The following is a 16,528-nucleotide window of genomic DNA, read 5'->3' on the forward strand; positions in this document are numbered from 1 at the left end:
AACCGTGGAATTCAGTCCGATTTGCAATGATAAAACATGATTTGATTTTTCTTACCGCCAGTACGCTTTTTCATAGACCCCGTCCAAACGTATCCAGATATTTTGGAAAAAGAAGATTTTTGCACTCCGTTTTAGCCTTCCGTCTTTTAACATCAAAAACGAAAGCTATCAAAAGTGTTGATTTTTGAAAAAGCCAGCTTCTCATTTACGTGTGGACGGATGAAAATGGCGGGTTTCGAATACGATTATGTCACCCTACTAGCATTACGCATGCTCTGTAAGGAATTTATTTCCATCAGTTTGGCGTTTTCATTTGGCCAGGCGAAAACGATTACAATAGGCTACGTGTGGACGCTATTTTGTTTTTTCAAAATGGAAAAAACATTTTTTGTTTTCAAAAATATCCGTATACGTGTGAACAGTCTTACGGCCATGGCTTTCAAAGAATTTTGTTAATTCCTAAAATGTTAGGTCCAAAATAATCCCCCTTTTTTGAACAAAGAGTTTATTTTGACTCTCGCATCAACTGCATATCGTACTGAGGTGTTATTGATAACCTTACCCCGGCTGCGTACTGTATTTATCGGGTCAGTATTTATCATTTCACACTGAGAGGAATTTATTTTGCTGTTTTGGCTTATAAGGTAAAGCACATTGCAAATTGCAAAAATCATTATGAAAAGAAGCTGTTTTCATAATTGTCGCTACTAGGTTCTCGAAAATTCAAACATGCGACGCTACTAGAGTCGAACAACAAGGCTCCTTTCATTTAAAGGTAAAATTCTTTGAAAAAAGCACAAGGTGTAGACTTTCAGGTAATCTTTCTTTACACAGCCTCTTGCGCCAGGTACAAAGATTATAAAAGGATAGACAATTAAAGTTAAAACGCATTTCGAGAACACTCGTTTTCAGGTAATAGAAGATACATTTTGACATTTTGATTAAAAAGAAAACATTTTTGGACCTGAATCATTGGCTTAATGATGCTTGGTTAGCTAAAAAAACTGCTCGATAATAAAACTTTCAACGATAAGAAAATAAAACTTGAAGAGGATGGGGCTTTGCTGTTCCATAGTTTTTATTCCGTCATAGATTGAAGCCTCCATAGTAGGCATTTTAAAGCTCTAGATAAATCGTGTTTATTATCTATAATTAATTTTTCGGCATTGATTACGAGTATTTAAAATAAGCCTCAAATTGGCTCTCTCGGGTTATAATTTAACAGGAAGACAATTTACCTCTTTTTAAGAGGTTTTAACCTTTAAGTATTTCCTTTATAACTAATTGTGCACGGTGGCACACGTTCTTGCCATGATGTCATCTTAATGGAATGCCCTTTAACAAAAAAATAAACTTACTTATCTTTATGGAATGTACTTAGACTAAAAACAAAACCTGCTTATTTGTTTCTGGAAGCTTGTTAGCTACTCATCAATACTAAGACAAAGAACGCTATAAAAGAGTACTGAGAGGTTCAATTAAGTGTTAACTGAAGTCGATTAAATGTAAAGGATCGTAAAGTGATCATTTTGTCCTAACTAATCAAGCTTAATTAACACTCAGTCGACAATCATTTCTCTACATTAATTGCAGAAACAAAAGGAATTACAACTAGATTATACACAGCCCTCAATTCTACCACAAAGTTTAGCAAGATTTCTAGGCGGTTCGAAACCACGAGATGAAATGTTTAACATTCCGACGCTGACATGGCAATGACTTGCCTTTTGAGTACATCTTTCAAGGTTGTCTAATGTTTGGATTCCATACTGTTCATGTATTGTCAGCACTGAAATAATTGGATCACGCAACTTTTTTACGGACGGAAAAGGAATACTTATTCCAGTGCGGCGATACCCATGTCCTTCACAGTGATATTTTCGAACATGCCTTTGAAGTTTGATATTTTTTTATGGTTCAAAAAAAATACTACCGGAACACTTTATAACTAAAAGTGCCTGATTGAGATCCTTCAGATGCTGATGTTCTTTGATTTACCAAGAGAGCTCTAAGAGTGCTTGTTAGCTCTTGTATCTGCATTTATCGACTTACTGTCAATTGGTGTCACGAAAAACGTCATACCTTTTTGTAATGGAAATTTTCGGCGTTTTTTTCCCTAAGTATGGAACTAATTCTTTGGTCTTAATTTACCAAAAGGAATTTTCTAAAAGCCTATTATCTACTGAGTATTTTCATAATACACGACCTGTTTTGGCAGATTCAAAGTTTTAATAGGTAATTTCTCCCCACTTTGCATTCCTTAAGTGTGCAACACGATCTTAAAGACAGAAATTTATAATTGCAAGTCATTGGGCCGTTAAGCTAGAGCTTATTCAGTCTTATGGCTGCGCACTCTACCGTCAGCTGGCTCTATTTTAATCAGCGGCGATAGAGCTATTTGAAGCGATAAACACCATCTTCCCAAAGCAGCCTTGAACCGACTGCCGTAAACTCGAGGGCAACGTTTGTGCATGTGCACCGCGATCGTTGGTTTTAACGTCGAAATATTTCACCTTAACACTGACGTTTTGAGGTGGCCAGTTTTATTTCAGGTAAGTGTTCACTGTTTAGGTTATCAATATAGTGTATTAACATTTCTTGTTAATGAACGCGTATTAAGTTCTTTAAAAGCCCTAAATACTGTACTGTAATGTCGAGAACAAATAAGTGTACGGCTGCTACTCAGAAGCACTGAAGTGGATTTGCAAACTGTCGCTCGACTGAAGCCAGCAGGCCGTTTACTTTTGATTTCAGATTAATGCTAAGTTCACAAATATCCGCCATGAGTAAAGCGAAAGTGAAGAAATACTGAAGCTAACGGCGGTCGAAGCTCTGTGGCACGGCGTACATGTTCCGTTTTTAATCACGTACCAAAGGGGGTAAAAAACAGTGAGTCGTGGACTCTCCTGTGATTTAGGGCTTGACAACCGCCGGATTTGCGCTAAGGCTTCTGCGTTGACAAGTGATCTAAAGGTGCTTATATGCAGAGAAATCGAATAGTCTTCAGGACTAAACAGTTTAATACACCCATTTTCATCTTCTTCGGCACTAACTCAATAATGTTTGCGCGCCATTAAGCAAGTACATTAATAGATCACTCTTTCTTTCGTTGACTTGTATTCAAAACGTGCCCATGATTTCCCGCGGTTTGTTTACAGCTTTTGCATCGCATACTTAATATACCTGTGAGAGCTTGATCTATATAATAATGTGCCTGAAGTGAGCTTTGTTATGCGAATAACGATACTCACTCCCATTGTACAAAGGCCTCAAACTTGCACGCAAACAATACCAGAATCGCCCCGCGCTCAACATGACAAAGAGATCCATGAAGCATAGGAAATACTGCTATTGTGATCAACCTTGAGATAAAGCTGCACGTTTTACCGCAGACACTATAAACACCTGGGAAGGCTAGTAAGCCACGTGCTTTGTCATATTGCCAGCTATTTGGTTTAAGGACACGTGCTCAGCTGGTAGAGGACACAATCAAAAGCAAAGAAACGTTGAAAGTATACGCCAACTAAAATCGTCAGTTGAAGTCCACTTACGAAACTGCGACTAAAATTGCTGGTTTGTACTATTTTTTTATTTTATCTGTTAACAAAAATTCCCATTTTTAGCTACAAGTTATTGTACGTACATACACTAAATTAGTGTTGTGTAAAATGAAACTTATGATCTAGGCCAAGGTTATTCAACATGCACGTCCTGCGACGGAAACTTTTAAGATTACAGAGAGATTAGCCCTTACTTTCTATCCTGATCTCTTGTAACATCGCTAAAGTAGTGATTTTAAAAGCTTTCCTGGGGTCTGGATGGATGTTAGTGGATCACAACATGAAAACACACGAGTTGAAGCACAGATTATGTACAAGGCGGAACTTATTATACCTTTTATGAAACCATCGAGTTCTCTCAAAAACAAATATGCTTTTCTATTATATCTAATTTAATCTTGGCCACACAACCTTCAGACAGTGCTCCGAATAAAACTTCGACAAAAATCTTTCATCAGAAAACAAATCTTATGCGGAAGTACTATCAAAACCGATATTTTTTGCCAGATTCTTCCGCCTATCTGCATCGGTGGGTTTCTTTAAAGATTCAAATAGAGACTACAACGCCTACTGGTTTATTACAGCTGAAACGGTTTCGAAATTACTTTCATGTTGAACAAGAAACTTGAGGTTTATATGCGCTCATTAAAAGATATTTCAGGGAAAAATGGAAATTAGGATCCATATTTAAGACGGTGTTATTATATTATTATACTTTGTATTGCAGTGTTCTCAGAACAAGATATTAATTTCTCCTTTCTTGCAATAATGGCACTTTTCGACTGTGAAATCCCGATAACAAGACTTGTTCCTTCTCTGACTAGTGTCAAAATGTACAACATTACTTTATTCCCTGTACTTTAGCGTGAAGCCGGAAACCTTGCACAACCAAGCGTGCACAAAAATTAAAATCAGAACTACTTGTAAAATGCCCGAAAAATCATTTTGGGTTCTCTATGAAAAGTTAACTCATACACTATTGAGTTTAGCCAAATATAGCAACAAAATTAAGCAAAATATAAAAATAACTAATCGCAACATCGAAGGAAAATTTAAACAACACAGCAAGTATAATAGGCAAGGCAAAAATAGACAAAATTGAGGAATTTAAGAACAGAGTGCAACTGGGATTTTTGAAAACTTGTTGGCCTAACTGTTCTTCCAGGTTCACAGATCTCTCTTCTCCGCAACTCTTTAAAATTTATTGTTCATGGGCGACATATTTTTGTGTCATGAAGCTGCCTATTCATTCACATTTTAAGTGCACGATTTCCTTGCTGACGTTACGTTCCATAGAGAGTGCAAGTCGTAGAGTGATGTATTGGCAATTCCTACACTGCAGCGACACAGCTTCTTTAAAAAGAATTTACCAAACAGTTACATCTCTCGCTTACATTAGTTAATATAGCCAGTAATGACAGGTCGCATCACACAGGTGACAACCAGCATTTCATTCAGTTGATTGGAACCAGTATTTAATAATTATTAGTTCTTCTTATTTTTCAAAAATATATGGTCTTCTCTTTTCGCAAATTCAGTCGACGCATTTTTGAGATTGTGAAGAAATTTTTTCAAGAAACTCCTTTCCTTAATGACGGCAAAGCCTTCCATTCATTTATTTAGGTAAGGATTCAAAACTGCTAAAAACTTCTTGAATGTTTTTGTCAGTATTCCTCACTTGAAAAGGGGTGTTGGCTAGCTGTCAAGGACCTGACTGACTTTGTTAGCATGGTCCACTAAACGTTATTAATTGCTGGCCAAACTTCCACGATCAATATCACTTGTTTATGACTACACACGACAGGGTATCGAGATTTAACTGGCATTGAGTGATGATACCGTGTTTTATTTTTCAATAATGAGTTCGCTCTTTTGAACCCGGACCTTTTTCTATGTTAATTTTTTCTATGTTAAATCTATTTCAAAGTTGCACTAGCGACTTTGGTTAAAAACGTTCATCTTAAAGGAGCTGCACGCCACGAAATTCAGCCAAATTAGGAAATTACAAAAAAGGAACATAAAAATAACCGCTTAAAACTTTAAAGGAAGGTTAAAATAACATAACAGAAACAACAGATGTCACGGATGGGCAAAACTGAAGAAGATTGAAACGGATTGAAATTAGATTTTTGAAAACTGTTCAGCCTAACGGTTTTTCAAAGTTGATCCCTACTGCGTGCAACTTCAAAAATAATGCTCTGGAGACATATTTGCTTGTCTCGGGTCTCTGATTTTGTCATTTACATGTAATTTCTCTGCTTGCTTCAAGTTTCATAGTGATTGAGGGCGAGTAATTGGCAAAATTAAACAAAATGAACTGGACTGCCGTGACACAGCCCCTTTCATGGAACTGCGCGTCACGAAAATATCAAGATTCAAACTGTAGAAGCTGCCACCAAACTGAGTGAAACGTTAAAAACTGCTCAAAACATGAAAAGAAGGTATAAATAACACAGCAAATACCGACAAACAGAGTCACGGATGGACAAACTTGAAAAAGATTGAAATTAACTCAGTCCTGAGTAGTGATTGTTGAAAACTTGTAATAGCCTGGCATTTTTTTTTAAAGTTCATTTTTCATCTTTGTAACGATTGATATTAATGCTAAGGAGACATATTTCTTTGTTACGAAGCTCTCTTTGTTTCTTACGATTAGGGAGTCATTTCTTACGTAACCATGGCGGATAAGTAAACGTAACTGGCATTATGAAAAAATTAACTAGATAGCCCGGCGTGACAGAGCCCCTTTAATCGAAGTAAGGACTCAGTTTCGGTAAAATTATGACAATGATGAAACTGAAGTATGAGAATTTTTTTTTTCCAAGTCACTGTTTAATTTAGATTCGTTTTTTGTTTATTCACCTGCTGTAAGTTTGTTTAGTCTGGTCTAACAGCTGCGTGCAGTGAATGTTGTGCCACTTTCGCAGTATGAGGCCAAATATAGGCGAGTTAAAAGGATACCTTGTAAAAGCGGATTTTGTAGCTGTTTAGCTTAGTCTCAGATCAACCGTGGGATAAAGATTTCATACATGTAGTACTGAACTGAAAGTTGATAACTAGTAAGTTCTCGGAGACAAGTACCAGTGGCATGACTCATTGTGGTGTAGAAACCAACACTAGGACATAAGACTGGTGTTAATACAAGGTAACATCTGTTAGCTATGTAACGTTTATGATTTAGTTGATTTCTATGATGTAGTTGGTGCATGCAAACAGAGAGTCCTTGCCACAATGCAATGAGCACAGTTTGCAAATAGAAGAACATTGTCTAAGAGTTTTGACTTTTAGCTGTTAACATAGATATAACCATATATCGTTCGTTTTGACGCTACTTGACAACTTATCAACAGATCACTTCAGTATGACTATTATCTTGATATGATAATTAAAAGTTTCGTTTCTTTTCATAAGTCTAAAAATAAGGACATAAAAACGTCCAAAATGAAAACAACAGAAATAAGTTTGGTTAATTAAGAGCAGGAAGCAAATTCTTTGTACAAAGGTTTTTCTGTCCGGGAAACTTTCATTAGTAATGAAAAAATCATTTTAACGCCGTCGGGCATCCACGCCAAGGGGCCAATAATTTATTCACACTTTAACATAGCGTTCAACTAAAGTAAAGAACAAAAAACAAAAGACAAAGCAAAATCACATGTACTAAAGTTTTAGTTTTGCACTGCGTTTTTCACTTTCCTAATTTGAATTCTGTGAAGTTCTGATATTTTTCCCTACATTTCTTAATTTTCCTTGTAACACTGTTACGTTAAAGGCTGAACAAATTGGAAACGGGACATCTCAGTTACTCTCCAACAAAGACTCAAGGACAAAGCACATCAACATAAACCAAAATTTGCGATTAACATTTTTGGGCCAAAAAACGTATTATAGGATTTAATGATGTCAGGGGTTAAAATAAATAAAACGACCGCTAAAGAAGAAGCAAATTCCAGCTAACGGGTCATCGGCTGTATCTGATCGTACATCGATTCAAATAATCGGCGTTACGTTGTGGGCGAGAAATGTAAGTTAGTAAGGGATACATACTACAAATCCTTACTCTAAACAAAGGACTGACACAGCAGGGTCCAAAGTATAAGTCAGATCAAGTTTATCACTCAAAACTGAGGCTTTAACGTCGTATTAGAACAGAAAACTAAGAACCCTTTGACGAAAGGTATTACATAGTTGCTGAAAGGTTGAGCAGATAGCACGAAAGACCGTCACGACATGATTCGAATTCCCACACCGTAACAATCCATTAAGTTCAAACAAGATAGATTGAGTCTAATCTTGCCACTTATTAAGCCATTTTCTTATTCGCCTCACTATCAAAAATAATAAAATCCAAAGATTAACAGAATCAACGACCAAAAGTTCAAACCCATACCTCCCACTGCGTGTTAAACTTATTGTCGAGATTAAGGGGGCATTAAGCTGCAGTCTTCGGTTATTTACAAGTTATTAGCCACAAAGCAATTTGTGGAATAGTTTAAATTCATCTTTGGGGTAAGACTTGGTCAGGCAGGAATACAGCAATTAATGAAAGAAAACTGATAAACTAACACTTACAATTTTTAGTCATAGTTTTATCAACTATGTGTTAAGATTTTGAAATGCAATTTCCACCTTATGAAAAAAAAAACAAGTCAACAGCGCGAGAAAATCCCTATCACGATGTATCGATGCTTATATCTCTACTATAAGCTCTTAGTAACTGTTTGAGCACTCTGTGTTTAGAAGGCCTGATGTCATGTTCGGCCTCGAAATGATTTTCCAAAGAAGTTTACGTTCAACTCTGTGAAAAACGTTTCATGACTTGGTTGTTTTAACGACAGGAAATATCACGCCCTCGAAAAGGCGTATAATACCCCACTGGGGGGGATAAGAAAATATCATCACTTTTCCGTGGAAACTGCTTAAAAAACGCCTTTCAAGTAAAAATCTCTAAAATGCTATGAGGCGAGGGCTATTTGATGATTCTGGGGATAAGAACAAGGTTTATTTGATGGTTCATGTCTGAGCAGCGTTTTCCGATAAATAGAAAGTCGTGATATAGTGTTGAGTTCTTAAAACTGCCAGCCCTATAATATATCTGAACTTGTACGTTTTTAGCTTGAGTCCGTATGAACAGGAAATTCTTCGGCCGGCATAAAGATCAGTTTTTCGCCCCTTTCTTTATCAAAATCTGTTCAATTGTCATCAGAATGATGACGTCAATCATACGCAATTGTTTGCGAATTACCAGTGAGAATACTTGCGATTGTAATTCTCGAGTTTTCAAATTAAGGCTTAGCAGGTCATTTTGACGAAAATACGATACACCTGGATTCTCATGAGAAAAACTACATCGTCTTTAGAATTCTACAAACAACTTTCCTTCGCTTGTCTTTTTGGAGGGATGTGAAAAAGCCAGCGAACTCGGTCCGTTTATAAACCTCGATCTTGAGTACATAATCAGAAATAAAATGTTAAACTATTTGAATTTTCTAGATCGCTAGTATCAACTGATTTTTCCTCAGAGTCCATCGAAAGTTCGGCCGGCAAAATGTTCACCCTTCGGAAATAAACAGTTTTGCGTCCTGTAGAAATTGTTTTACATCTGATGAGTAACTTTTTATTCAAGACTATACAAGTATTTACATGCAGGTTCATAAACCGTGTATAAAACCGCAAATATTCGATGTAGAAGACAATTTGATAACAGGCCACCTTTGTCAGAAGGTCAAAACATTGTCTGACATTGTGTTGTCTCTGATAACTTCCGACATCACCATATCCTTAAATTCTTTTGCAGATAACATATAATATTTAGGATTATGAAGCCGGTTTTACAAATTTGAACAGCTCGACGCCGGTGGAAGGAGATTTCACTGCAGCGTACTAATCGCGTAGTGAGCGAAACTCAAGTCAGCCGTTACATTTCACAAGGTAAGCACTATTTTGGCTTGTAGCCGGTATGAGAGGGCAATCTTCTATTTCTATATTCTGACTAAAGTGCATTGACCATATGAATCTAGCAACGACGTACGCCTTTCGGTCAGCAAGCAATTTGAGGACATTGGTGAATTTACCGGCTAAGCACTAATATGGACCTTATATAGCATATTCGTCTTAGTAGCCTTGCTTCGCTGAGTTCAAGCTTCATGCACTTAAGACTGTGGAAATTGTGTACAGGATCAGTGCCGTTTAGTTTAGGTTGAGCTTCATCTATTGCGCCATTATTCATGCGAAAGCCTTTGAATCCAGTTGAAAAGCTACTTAGTTAAAATCGTTAAGACTTTTCCAGTGTTTGCTTCACTGACTTTTGTCGACTTCGAATCCAGTACAATAACATTACAGAAACCTAACCGCAGCCTTACAGTTTTCCACTACCTATTTTCACTTCTTAAACTTGGCTTTAATTTTGACGTTTTGTCGGTTTCAACGGGCATTCTGTTACGTTTTTTTTGTTTTTGTTTTTTGTTTTTTTGCGTCAGTCCTTCCTGAGTTGGGGTTAAAATTATCGGACTAACCATTATACATGTATTGTTTGCTTCGCAAATGTTTGTCAGTCGACTTTCAAATCTAGCAAAACATGAAAATACATAATGAGCTTACTTATATCTGAACTTAAACTCAGTCTTTCAGTTTTATGTTACCGATTTTCACTTTGTTAACCCAGATTTAAATAAACACCTTTGGTTTGTGATGACAAAGCATTTTCTATCAGCAAGGCAACTAGTCAACATAACCTTATACTCGGCAGCAATTGAGCGAACTTTCAAATTTGAAGTTTTAGCTTGATAATATAATTACTCCATTCTTGCTTAAGGAGAAAGTTTGTGTGAGAATCCAAACGTAATTAACTTAGCCATATTATTTTACGCTAATAATTCTCGATAAAAAGGACTTACAGAGACACGAAAAAACAGCAGAATCTAAGAAATTCGCACGAACATAGCGCCATCTAATTAAAAAGGCCTAAAATCGGTCGTAAGTTCCCCCAAAACCTATAATGTAACTTATGTACACGCAGGTCGAAAAATTGGATTAATCAATTTATGATGTACCTGTTTGATTCTGGCCAGTATAAACTACGAGTTTATGTACTTATAAGTTTCTACCCTGACTCGTGATCCAATATTTAAATAAGCTTAGAAGCTCTGGATAACATGGCCGATATTCGCCATGCAAAATTGTTCCATCACTAGAATCCGCCGATGATACAACGGTATTGGGGCGTTCTGCTCTAAGGAACAGTAGTTACAACGTGTTCCAAACTAGACGCACATCTTTCCGACGGTCTTTCTCGCAATCTTTGCAGCATTTTTCAGCTAGTTTTACAAAACGCGAAGGGAAGGAATTGTATTCGCTATTACGGGAGTAAGTTAAATCTGAGTATTGCTCAATTTTATTGTAATTAGGAGGTATCATCGTTCTGGTTGTTTCCTCGTAAGAGACGAGTTTTGCAGTGGGCCATAAAAAAGCGGCAACTATCTAGCATATCACCGCTTTAGCATGGTCGCTGCCTTTGTCGCATCACTTGGAGTTCACGGACCTTGTAGGAAGGTCTTACGCTATTTGAGAGACTTTTCGAGAAGCGGATTTGATGGCGTCGATTATTTACTGTACATGGGCACGGAAAATTAGACCATTTCGTGTGAAAACTATGGCCGTTGTGGTAAGGTTTCAGTCAGGAAAATTGAGGGTAGAATCGGAACTGACCTCTCAAACATTATCACCCCTATAATTTTTGAGAATTAAGTATGGCCCTAAAAAGAGAGAGCCACTTAGGGAAAAAGTTGGACTGCATACACTGCCTTGACTTAATGCGCCCATATGATTGATGATCGGTTTATCCTCAGGCCACACACAGGCTTTCTGTTCCTTCTAAACACTGAAGCACTCAGAGCACTTCTCTTCCACTAACAGTGAGGACAACACCGCCAATCATCGAGCTGACAAAAACTGACGAAGATAAGCACCAGAGAAAACGCTTTCCCGTCACTTTGAATATGAGCTTTCTTTTACAGGAGTTGTCGTGATCGTCGAAGAACGGCTTAACTAAAACAATGGTATCGTTGACAATTTCATAATCTTTGGAACAGCTGGTAGAATAGTTGTACCAGAGCTGTGCAGAGCACATAAGTAGTTTACCCCGACTATTTTTAATTTAGGAAAAAGACGAACTGAAAGCATCTTTTAACGGGTATCTCCAACGCCCCACTAAAACGGGAATTAAGAATTGGTCCCTGCCGTTTTCAGTCACTGACTATCTGTAAAAACACTTTAACTCCAAGGAGAGACAAACATCAAATTTTTCTTAACAATACCAATACATAATCAAGAGAAAGGTTTATGAGAATTAACAAAATGATCACATAAGGGAAAGTACTTTGATTTTTTATCTAGTTCTCCCATTTATTCTCCCACTTATTCTTCAAGGAAATGTATGGAGATTTTTGTGGAGAATTTTTATGTGGATACGGCCAGTCCGAACAGTGCCCGCGCGTCTTAGCGTGAGATGTCTAATCCATCTATTATGCTATTTATTCGAGGTAGGCGGTCAGCGTGTTTTGGATTATTTGTAAGCAAGAAATAAAAAAAGGGTTATATAAGTGTATACAAACACCAAAGTACAATGTACTTTGTTTAATGATTTCGAGTGCTTTCCATTAATAAGATTTGAGCACTTGATTGTCTGCCGCCGAGATCGTGAGTCAAGGCAGATCTAGTTGAGGGCCCAAAATACACTTTAAAGTAGAATTGGGAACCGGTTCGGTTTGAAATATAGGTCATTTGCATGGCCAGTTGAATGATTTTCTCATACCACTGGGTCGAGTTCCAGGAGGTTCAATCTGTTGAATAGTTTGAAATGATAGCATACAAACAAGAATGAATGTAAAATTCCAACAAATCGGATCACAGATTGCAATCACTTTCTTTGTTCCTTCAGACTATTAATTACTGAGTTTAAAGCTAAGATTATGAGTGTTTGGAGCTATTATGAAACTGAAGACACTTTTTTTTACCAATAAAAGTAGTTGAGGACTAACTTCGGGCAGTTTCCTATTCCACAGATGAAAAAAGAAAACACTAACGCTTCCAAAGTCCATTTCATCTACAACCCACCCACATTTGTTGGTGTAAGATACCACAGCCACGCTATTGCAAACATGTCCGGAAAAAAAAAAACTGTAACCCTTGACCATTGAAAGAAAATTCTGTGACTCAGTTACCTGTCGTGTTATTGCCCAACAAATATGGAAACGAAGGAACGGTCTTATGTCGTGATACATGAAATTTACTTGAACCTCGTACTTGCGCTATTGTTCACATGTTAATTTCGTTTGAGGTAGACAGCGGGTAGTCTGTTATCGTGTCGATAATTTGAAAACGATTCACAGCCAACTCTCAAGTCTTCCAATTAATGGTCTAAGAAGGAACTTTACTCCATTTAAAGTACTTAAAGTTGACAAGATTTATGCGAACCTGCAGTGAGTTGCGGTCGATCAGAGGTTTGCTTAAAAACGCAAACGTTTCCCTGAGGCATCCTGAGAAACAACGCCGGAAAGTAAGTGGTTTATTAAGAACTGAGGATAAAGCCCGACTACCAAAATATAAAAATCCTATGAAATAGGATTGCAAATAAGATTTCCTAATGCCATGAATTCCACTGGTTTAAGTAATTTCATACTCGATCATCAATATGAACTTGTCGAGAGCAAGAACGATAAGCAATTTGTACAGTAAACGGATGATCGACGTTTAAGGAAGAATGATCTCCTAGTCCGCACGGAGGATGGTAAATCGGAGCAGAAAAATCATCGTCCGATTTTAAGGAGTAAACTAGCCATTCTTACTTTTAACAGTTCTTTCCTAAAAGTGTCCAAACGTCAAAATTTATCAATAATTTCAAAAGTAGGTTGAGTATGATCGTCCGGGTGAACGTAGTCCTGAAGAGAACTATTGTTGTTGACAGTGACGGACGTTTCGACAACCTATGCATTAGTCATTTTCAGAGTCAAAGTGAGTTGTATCACGTCATTTGATGGTATTAAACTCTGGTTTATAATTTCCAAGTTCCAAAGTCTACGAATACCTATTCTAGGCCTTTGGAAACTCAACGGTTTCGTTTCAAGGAACGAAGCTTTCGACCGTGCACCGTCTTCATTCAGCGGGAGAAGCAGTGGCTGAATGTCTCAATTAACAAGTGGTAGCTAGTATATGGCGGGAAGTTTGTAACCCCACAATCTGTATTTAGGGTTGGACGCTATCGTCTGTTTTAGATGACATTAGCTATAGGGAGCTTAAGCAACAATGACGGCGACGGCTACGAAAACGTCACTTGAAACTGAAGTAAAATTGGACTACTTCAAACTTTACTACGCTCATTCCATCTCATTTAATTCGTCAAATGTTGACAGCAAATTTTTCTAGAGTTGAATTCTAAAGGACTGTATCGAAGTTCGGGAGAAGACAAAGAAAGCCGTTGTATTGTGTTCATGTCCTACGAAAAACGTTAAATTAGGCACTTTCACGTCGTAGTCGTTCAGTGACAACGAAGAAATGGACAAGAAACGTGATGCACGTGCAAAGTTGTATTTTTTCTGATGCAACCCTACTGTTTTTTTGCCGTTCTCGTTACCGTCTCAACTGTCGTCGTTTCTTAAGCTCCCAAATTCTTGATTCTGAAGTCACTTGCAGTTGTCACGTGATCGAATTGAGATCACTTGACGGTAAGTTAAAAGACAAGAAGTTAATTAGAGCGGTTTTCATTTGAGTGTCGAAAAGTAATTGGTTTTGCACTTTCTACACGATGCGATTGGCTTAAAAGATTCGCGCCACCTTTTCATCCAATCAGAAGTAAAACCAAAGCCAATTGTGACGCGCTCGCATGCATTTTCCCGCGCTTTGCGTCAGCCACATGTAATTACTGCGAGTTTTGATTGGTTCAATGTATTGTCTGTGTCCTATGTGATTGGTCAGAGTAATTACTTTGGTTGTGGTTTTACGACACTCAAACGAAAACCACTCTATAACCAAAAGTGTCAACAAGACCGCAATAATTTGCATGCTTTCTACACAGGTTTATCCAACATGCGACACAAATTCAACAAGCTATGTACCGTTAGATACCTCTTAATGCTCACCTCGCTTACTGGGATCCTCAATCTTGTATATCTGATGTTCCTTGCGGACATAAAAGGAAATCTGGAACTCTACATATCACAACGATTCTCGCCAGTTGTGGTTGGAAGGCAAATTGCTAGCGTCCAAGTTGATTCTGAGCCAAAGGTTGTTGCCGGATCAAGCTTGAGCTACTTGGAATTACTAAATTTGGAGTTAAAAGACATCGTCCAAAGATACATGACTTCTTCATCGACGATTTCTAAGCACTACGAGGTAAACAATTTGCGGGATAGCAAGCTGCCACAACAGGAATACGTTTATGGCTCTTTCGTTCCACGGTGTTCACCGACGCCATTTTTGTTGATTTTGGTGCATTCAAGCCCCTTTAACTTTATGGACAGGGAGTCCATTAGACTGTCATGGGGGCGCGAAGACAATCCCATTAACCAAGGCAGTTGGACACATTCTGGAAGGTAAATACTTGATCGTCAGTAGAGAAACGAGATCTGTAATGAATGTTTATGGAGGTGACTGCACGATGCAGTTCGCATGTCATTCGTATGTGACCGAAAAAAAAACACTTGCTCACCAGGATCAGTATATGTTTCTGGGAAACTGCCCACCTACCCCTCCCCTAAGCCAACATTTCGCCCTAAGTGAGAAGTAAGTGTTAATGTTGTCTCAGGGGAGGGGTAGGTGGGCAGTTTCCCAGAACCGTCTATTCCGTTAAATGTGATGGAGAAATAACGCAGCGTAACATCTTGGGGACAGCCTTGTTATAGCTGGTAGTTAAAGTAGATCATATAGAGTGGTGACGTTATCAATTAAACAAGTTTGCTAGGCACATAGAACTTTATAACCCTTTTTTCATATGAAATGTTTCTGGAGAAATAAGTAAAACTATATTATTATTATCATCATCATAAATCCGTTATTAAAAAATTTACTCACCAAGTCCTTTCTTTCAGGTCATGGAAAACGGTTTTTCTTGTTGGTCTAAGCAACAGTTCCAGGCTCAACAACCTACTAAAGCAAGAAGCTCAAGTGTATAAAGACATTGTTATAGGAGACTTTCTCGACACATACCGAAATTTGTCTCTCAAGACACTCCTCGGACTACGGTGGTCTTTGCAACACTGCCAGGCGACATATATTCTTAAAACAGACGAAGACTGCTTCGTCAATGTCTTATCATTCCTCCAGTGGCTGCAAGATTATCACGTGACCAACGGTTCCAAGGCATTATACGCAGGAAATATCCAGGAGGATATGGAAGTAGTGCGTGACAAAAAACATCGTTATTTTGTATCTACCAAAGACTTTAGCAAACATATGTATCCGCCATACGCTTCTGGAGGCGGGTACGTGTTTAGTGGAGGCCTTCTACAAAAACTGTTGGCAGCATCACAGAAAGTTCCTCTTATTCCAGTGGAAGATGCTTGTATCGGACTATACATGCAGCGCATCGGCGTGAAACCAGTCCACAGTACTAAAATATTGCCTTTCGTCTTCTGTGATGGTACGAGGCATAGTTTAAGTGAGAGACCCATTTGCCACTTTCGCGAGCCCCTTGTGCTACATGGCATTAGAGACATACTTCATATACAGACGCATTACAACGTCCTGTTGATGACTTTCATCCCAACAATATGTTCGTATGTAGACAATCAATCCTTTAGTAAGAAATTCGAGTTATCCTGTTAAAGTGTCCACTACTATAGATAACAGAAGTTGTAATAAAATCATTTATGTGTACGAGGTCTCACTACTTGTGGAATATTCAAGCAGTATTAGGGAGCTTAACCAGCAACGTTTTTGAGCCACGCACGTCAACTGGCCGGAGGTGAGCTTATTTT

The 16,528-nt window shown here is 37.9% G+C and overlaps 1 protein-coding gene across 2 annotated transcripts; it reads left to right on the forward strand.

The window, feature by feature from the left end:
• Positions 1–1,985: 1,985 nt before the first annotated feature.
• On the forward strand, positions 1,986–16,427 carry LOC140948065 (beta-1,3-galactosyltransferase 5-like). 2 transcript variants are annotated; one of them, XM_073397285.1, is made up of 4 exons: positions 1,986–2,552; positions 9,355–9,488; positions 14,629–15,145; positions 15,641–16,427. In XM_073397285.1, the coding sequence occupies exons 3-4, from the start codon at positions 14,640–14,642 to the stop codon at positions 16,374–16,376; spliced, it is 1,242 nt and encodes a 413-aa protein (XP_073253386.1). In that variant the 5' UTR covers positions 1,986–2,552; positions 9,355–9,488; positions 14,629–14,639; the 3' UTR covers positions 16,377–16,427. The 2 variants fall into 2 exon arrangements, with proteins under 2 accessions (XP_073253386.1, XP_073253387.1); XM_073397286.1 differs by lacking the exon at positions 1,986–2,552 and adding an exon at positions 3,322–3,573.
• The last annotated feature ends 101 nt before the right edge of the window (positions 16,428–16,528 follow it).

Source organism: Porites lutea, chromosome 9 (genome assembly GCF_958299795.1).
Source record: "Porites lutea chromosome 9, jaPorLute2.1, whole genome shotgun sequence".
Lineage (NCBI taxonomy): Eukaryota > Metazoa > Cnidaria > Anthozoa > Scleractinia > Poritidae > Porites > Porites lutea.

Excerpts from the sequence above, each read along its gene's own strand:
- LOC140948065 (XM_073397285.1), top strand. The coding sequence starts at position 14,640 with ATGCGACACAAATTCAACAAGCTATGTACCGTTAGATACCTCTTAATG. Across the intron at positions 15,146-15,640 it reads AGTTGGACACATTCTGGAAG|GTCATGGAAAACGGTTTTTC; the intron begins GTAAATACTTGA and ends CCTTTCTTTCAG.